This window comes from Procambarus clarkii, chromosome 69 (assembly GCF_040958095.1).
Source record: "Procambarus clarkii isolate CNS0578487 chromosome 69, FALCON_Pclarkii_2.0, whole genome shotgun sequence".
Lineage (NCBI taxonomy): Eukaryota > Metazoa > Arthropoda > Malacostraca > Decapoda > Cambaridae > Procambarus > Procambarus clarkii.
The window spans coordinates 11,031,920-11,039,402 of record NC_091218.1 but is presented as its reverse complement, the minus strand read 5'-3'; the positions used below and the strand labels follow the sequence as shown (position 1 = coordinate 11,039,402).

At 44.4% G+C, this 7,483-nt stretch overlaps 1 protein-coding gene across 1 annotated transcript in view; it reads left to right on the top strand.

Annotated features, from left to right (window-relative positions):
• LOC138355824 (golgin subfamily A member 6-like protein 22) overlaps window positions 1–7,217 on the top strand; it is a 15,997-nt gene extending 8,780 nt beyond the window's left edge. The window contains exon 3 of the mRNA XM_069311358.1: window positions 3,768–7,217. Coding sequence (XP_069167459.1) covers window positions 3,768–7,217 — 3,450 coding nt within the window. The remainder of the gene's footprint in view (window positions 1–3,767) is intronic.
• The last annotated feature ends 266 nt before the right edge of the window (window positions 7,218–7,483 follow it).

Here is a 7,483-nt window from a genome sequence, read left to right as displayed (position 1 = left end):
AGGGAGGCGGCCCGGTGTTCCTCTGAGCTCTGCAAGATGATAAACGAACAACTAAATGACCACCAAACTTCTTATAATTAGAAATAAATGTTTTTTTTCGCAACAACATCAATAGTTGTAACTGTGGCTGGAGTTAACAAGCGAACTGCTGTGTAAATATTGTCGTGATCCCTGTCACTAGAGATGGACAGGATGTAACAAAATCGGTGGCAAAATAAATCAAATGGGGTTTATTTAGACCAGTCCTGGAGTATGCGGCCCCAGCATGGAGCCCGTACCTTGTCAAGCTCAAGAAGAAGCTGGAAAAAGTTCAAAGGTATGCCACTAGACTAGTCCCAGAACTAAGAGGCATGAGTTACCAGGAAAGGCTGCGGGAACTGCACCTCACGACACTGGACGACAGAAGAGTAAGGGGAAGGACATGATCACTACCTACAAAATTCTCCGATGAATTGACAGGGTAGATAAGGACTAACAGTTTAACACGGGTGGTACGCGAACAAGGGGGACACAGGTGGAGACTGAGTACCCACATGAGCCACAGGGACATTATAAAGAACTTTTTCAGTGTCTGATTAGTTAACAGATGGAATGCATTAGGCAGTGATGTGGTGGAGGCTGACTCCATACACAGTTTTAAATGAAGATATGATAGAGCCCAGTAGGCTCAGGAATCTGTATACCATTCAATTGACAGTTGAGAGGCGGGACCAAAGAGCCAGAGCTCAACCTCGGCAAGCACAACTAGGTGAGTACACATACACATACATACACTCATGCACGCACACACACAACCCCACACACTCACACACAAACTAAGTGCAGAGAGAAGAGAAAACCAGAACACCACAGTCCTCAACCCAACATTCCCAGAGGGGAGTGGGGAACCCCGCATCAGCAGCTCAGCACCACAAAATAGGAGTACAATACCCCCCCTCCCCTCCCCATAGAAACCTTCCTCGCCCCAAGCCCTCCCTGACAACATTACACACGTCTTTAGTGACTGTGTATATATATATATATATAATGTATATGTGTATATATATGTGTATATATATGTGTGTATATATATGTGTATATATATATATATATATATATATATATATATATATATATATATATATATATATATATATATATATATATATATATATATATATATATATATATATATTTATATACACACAGAGAGAGAGAGAGAGAGAGAGAGAGAGAGAGAGAGAGAGAGAGAGAGAGAGAGAGAGAGAGAGAGAGAGAGAGAGAGAGAGAGAGAGAGAGAGAGAGAGAGAGAGAGAGAGAGAGAGAGAGAGAGAGAGAGAGAGAGAGAGAGAGAGAGAGAGAGAGAGAGAGAGAGAGAGAGAGAGAGAGACACTGGTGAATAAGCCAAATATGATGTATGCCACATAGAAAAATTGCCAAGCATCAAAATACTGAACTTGGGTAAGGTATGTTTCATATGCAATCATTGCATTTTTGAATATCAAAATCATTCATATCTAAATATTTTGCAGTTATTTAATTAACTTGCATTCCTCTTTTTCGTTACCTGAAAAAAATAAAAAATATTAAACTGTTTTAATTCGTATGTTTTACCAGGTCCATATGTGAAGGTCTTCAGGTACTGGGTACTGTATTGCTTGTGTCCAGTACACGAGGGATGTATATACCTAATACATTATGTAAACACGCATATGTATATTAGGACAGAAACCCATACTTTTGTATTTGTTGTATTTTCTGTATAGATTAAACACTCAGGAGAGTGTATGAGACTTGGCGGAAATCCTTACATTAAATACACGTGGGTAATGGGGACGAATGGGAATGGTTAGGAAATGGGGGGGGGGGTAATTAAAGAGAAATGGTTATGAGCGGAATTGAACAAGGGATAATTACTATATATATCACTTATAAGAGAGAGGTTAAAAGCTGTAATGAGAACGATATGAAGGGACGGTGCCCAACCACTTCCACTCCCGGGGGGGGGGGGGGTCGAACACGAGCCTCCAGGAAGGGAGGTCGTCACTCTACCGACCAGTCGATGATCAAATAAGTCCTCCCCATGTCCCATTATACTGTAAGGCATTGGACTTGGCTCTTGTAGTGTACACCACCATGTAATTGCCGCCACGAACGAGGCTGGTACAGGTACATCACTGAGGAGTGGAACAACACACCCACCAGACCATGTTATACCTGAACATCACAGTTGTTCACGTGACAACAGAGGGCGCACGCACGCTCGCACGCACGCAAATTTCAACAAAATCTTGGAAGATATTCCCTGTTATCCTCTCTAGAAACTTTGTATATTAATATCTACACTTGTATCTTCTCCCTTCCACACGTGTTACATAAATATATGTTCCGTTGCTCCTTCCTGATCACCAAACTGAACAGACTAATTGTGTTCACACTGTTCAATATTCTCTCCTTCATCGTCCCAGCCCCGCCGACCTGTTCAAATTTAATTTCCAATTATGTTCTTCAGAGAATTCTTCGTCTGGCCCTAAACTCCTCTTCCTTCTTGGTCTCATGAAATATGTGTTCTCCCTCCTGTTCTTCAGGCAATATTCACCGGGGAGAACTGTTCACTGCTCCGCCAGCTGTGTGAGTGGAAGCTGCAGTAATTATTGCCTCTGGCTGGCTAATTTAGTCTTTATAGTTGATGCAAGAAAAGGCTGTATTCATCCTGCATGCAATATTTGACTTCTTGGCAAATATTTGAACGCCGAGCGCCTTTCTCTTTCCGCAATCATTTGCATATACAACAGCCAATGAGGCAGCGAGTTTGTGGAACATGCACTCCCTTCTCGGGCCAGAATATGTGGTCGTGGTTGTGTGTATATGTCAGAAATATACAACATGACAAGGACGATACAAGGAACATGGACTGAGAGCAAGTAAAGTCGACGCCAGTATAGGAACCTCAGAACATTATCACCCAACAGTTGTACATTTAGTAAGAATTGTTATATAAATATGTCGATGGGTGGAATATTCTGCCAAGAATCGTCTACCTAAAGAATATCTGAGAAGAATGTGCTAAAGAATGTGCTAAAGAATGTCTTGAGAATAGCCTTAAACATGCTTACGAGTGCTTGCGCATATTACGTGAAGGCTTAGAACTGTTTAAAATGGTCAGGTGAATTACGAGGAGAAAGTCTGAGTCAGTATGGACATATTGCTCTTAATTTGGTCATGAGGACACGATACATACCTTCGGGAATGAACCCCCAACCCTGTAAGACCAGGAGGCCTGGTCAGAGACCGGGCCGTGGGGACGTTGATCCAAGGAATCAAGGAAATGTGAAGCACCAAGCTAACTTCCTCTCTCATCTTCTACTAAACCTATTCCTCTCCCTACTTATTCCTTCTCTCTCTCTCCCTCTCTCTCTCTCTCTCTCTCTCTCTCTCTCCCACTCTCATTCCAGCGGCTGATTAGCACGAAATGAACTGACGAAGGCTTTGTTGGTCCTCCTCCGCCACCCCTTAACGTGTCAGACCAGTTCCGCTACACGTTATCTTTTATCGGGAGCGTTGCCCCCCTTGTAAATGGTCCACAGTGGTGATAGTGGTGGCGTGGTCATTGTCGCACGCCTGGCCACCGATATGGATCAGGTTCGAACCCCCGTGTCGAAGAATTACAATCCTCGGTACTTAACTGATCTCTCAGGTACAACCGTTGGTATGTTTCGACCTGGTTGTAAACCCACTGTCACGCTCGTGTTCTAGGGAACACTATTGGCTTTAAATGTGTTATCAAGAATCAGAAGCCCGCTATCAAGAATCAGAAGCCCACTATCAAGAATCAGAAGCCCACTATCAAGAATCAGAAGCCCACTATCAAGAATCAGAAGCCCGCTATCAAGAATCAGAAGCCCGCTATCAAGAATCAGAAACCCGCTATCAAGAATCAGAAACCCGCTATCCATAATCAGAAACCCGCTATCAAGAAACAGAAGCCAGCAATCAAGAATCAGAAGCCCGCTATCCAGAATCAGAAGCCCGCTATCATCAATCAGAAGCCAGCTATCAAGAATCAGAAGCCCGCTATCAAGAATCAGAAGCCCGCTATCCAGAATCAGAAGCCCGCTATCCAGAATCAGAAGCCCGCTATCAAGAATCAGAAGCCCGCTATCCAGAATCAGAAGCCCGCTATCCAGAATCAGAAGCCCGCTATCAAGAATCAGAACCCCGCTATCAAGAATCAGAAGCCCGCTATCAAGAATCAGAAGCCCGCTATCATCAATCAGAAGCCAGCTATCAAGAATCAGAAGCCCGCTACCCAGAATCAGAAGCCCGCTATCATCAATCAGAAGCCAGCTATCAAGAATCAGAAGCCCGCTATCAAGAATCAGAAGCCCGCTATCCAGAATCAGAAGCCCGCTATCAAGAATCAGAAGCCCGCTATCAAGAATCAGAACCCCGCTATCAAGAATCAGAAGCCCGCTATCAAGAATCAGAAGCCCGCTATCAATAATCAAAAGCCCGCTATCAAGAATCAGAAGCCCGCTATCATCAATCAGAAGCCAGCTATCAAGAATCAGAAGCCCGCTATCAAGAATCAGAAGCCCGCTATCAAGAATCAGAAGCCCGCTATCAAGAATCAGAAGCCCGCTATCAAGAATCAGAAGCCCGCTATCCAGAATCAGAAGCCCGCTATCAAGAATCAGAAACCCGCTATCAAGAATCAGAAGCCCGCTATCCAGAATCAGAAGCCCGCTATCCAGAATCAGAAGCCCGCTATCCAGAATCAGAAGCCCGCTATCAAGAATCAGAAACCTGCTATTAAGAATCAAAAACCTGCTATCAAGAATCAGAAGCCCGCTATCAAGAATCAGAAGCCCGCTATCAAGAATCAGAAGCCCGCTATCAAGAATCAGAAACCTGCTATCAAGAATCAGAAGCCCGCTATCAAGAATCAGAAGCCCGCTATCAAGAATCAGAAGCCCGCTATCAAGAATCAGAAGCCCGCTATCAATAATCAAAAGCCCGCTATCAAGAATGAGAAGCCCGCTATCATCAATCAGAAGCCAGCTATCAAGAATCAGAAGCCCGCTATCAAGAATCAGAAGCCCGCTATCAAGAATCAGAAACCCGCTATCAAGAATCAGAAGCCCGCTATCAAGAATCAGAAGCCCGCTATCAATAATCAAAAGCCCGCTATCAAGAATCAGAAGCCCGCTATCATCAATCAGAAGCCAGCTATCAAGAATCAGAAGCCCGCTATCATCAATCAGAAGCCCGCTATCAAGAATCAGAAGCCCGCTATCCAGAATCAGAAGCCCGCTATCAAGAATCAGAAACCCGCTATCAAGAATCAGAAGCCCGCTATCAAGAATCAGAAGCCCGCTATCAAGAATCAGAAGCCCGCTATCAAGAATCAGAAACCTGCTATTAAGAATCAAAAACCTGCTATCAAGAATCAGAAGCCCGCTATCAAGAATCAGAAGCACGCTATCCAGAATCAGAAGCCCGCTATCCAGAATCAGAAGCCCGCTATCAAGAATCAAAAGCCCGCTATCCAGAATCAGAAGCCCGCTATCCAGAATCAGAAGCCCGCTATCCAGAATCAGAAGCCCGCTATCAAGAATCAGAAACCTGCTATTAAGAATCAAAAACCTGCTATCCAGAATCAGAAGTCCGCTATCAAGAATCAGAAGCCCGCTATCAAGAATCAGAAGCCCGCTATCCAGAATCAGAAGCCCGCTATCCAGAATCAGAAGCCCGCTATCAAGAATCAGAAGCCCGCTATCAAGAATCAGAAGCCCGCTATCCAGAATCAGAAGCCCGCTATCCAGAATCAGAAGCCCGCTATCAAGAATCAGAAACCTGCTATTAAGAATCAGAAGCCCGCTATCAAGAATCAGAAGCCCGCTATCAAGAATCAGAAGCCCGCTATCAAGAATCAGAAGCCCGCTATCAAGAATCAGAAGCCCGCTATCAAGAATCAGAAGCCCGCTATCAAGAATCAGAAGCCCGCTATCAAGAATCAGAAGCCCGCTATCAAGAATCAGAAGCCCGCTATCAAGAATCAGAAGCCCACTATCAAGAATCAGAAGCCCGCTATCAAGAATCAGAAGCCCGCTATCAAGAATCAGAAGCCCGCTATCAAGAATCAGAAACCTGCTATCAAGAATCAGAAGCCCGCTATCAAGAATCAGAAGCCCGCTATCAAGAATCAGAAGCCCGCTATCAAGAATCAGAAGCCCGCTATCAATAATCAAAAGCCCGCTATCAAGAATCAGAAGCCCGCTATCATCAATCAGAAGCCAGCTATCAAGAATCAGAAGCCCGCTATCAAGAATCAGAAGCCCGCTATCCAGAATCAGAAGCCCGCTATCAAGAATCAGAAGCCCGCTATCAAGAATCAGAAGCCCGCTATCAAGAATCAGAAGCCCGCTATCAAGAATCAGAAGCCCGCTATCAAGAATCAGAAGCCCGCTATCCAGAATCAGAAGCCCGCTATCCAGAATCAGAAGCCCGCTATCAAGAATCAGAAGCCCGCTATCAAGAATCAGAAGCCCGCTATCCAGAATCAGAAGCCCGCTATCCAGAATCAGAAGCCCGCTATCAAGAATCAGAAACCTGCTATCAAGAATCAGAAGCCCGCTATCAAGAATCAGAAGCCAGCTATCAAGAATCAGAAACCTGCTATTAAGAATAAAAAACCTGCTATCAAGAATCAGAAGCCCGCTATCAAGAATCAGAAGCCCGCTATCAAGAATCAGAAACCTGCTATCAAGAATCAGAAGCCCGCTATCAAGAATCAGAAGCCCGCTATCAAGAATCAGAAACCTGCTATCAAGAATCAGAAGCCCGCTATCAAGAATCAGAAGCCCGCTATCAAGAATCAGAAGCCCGCTATCAAGAATCAGAAGCCCGCTATCAAGAATCAGAAGCCTGCTATTAAGAATCAAAAACCTGCTATCAAGAATCAGAAGCCCGCTATCAAGAATCAGAATCCTGCTATCAAGAATCAGAATCCAGCTATCAAGAATCAGAAGCCCGCTATCAAAAATCAGAAGCCCGCTATCAAAAATCAGAAACCTCTTATAAAAAAACAGAAGCCTTTTATCAAGAATCAGAATCCAGAAATGATTCATTCTTGCATAGAAATGGCTCCACTTTTCACTAGGAAGCACTCTGTTGATCACTGTTGCACACGTCTCTTGCTCCTGAGGTGTGACTTCTCGCCCTCACAGCTGCAGTGATGTCTTGTCTGACATCGTCAGACAAGACACTTCTTAGAAGAAGAAGTGTCTTATAAAGTTAGAAGACAGAAGTGACTTATAAAGTCACTTCTATGCAGGCGATGAGTCACAATAACGTGGCTGAAGTATGTTGACCAAACCACACACAAGAAGGTGAAGGGACGACGACGACGTTTCGGTCCGTCCTGGACCATTCTCAAGTCGATTATGTCAATCGACTTGAGAATGGTCCAGGACGGACCGAAACGTCGTCGTCCCTTCACCTT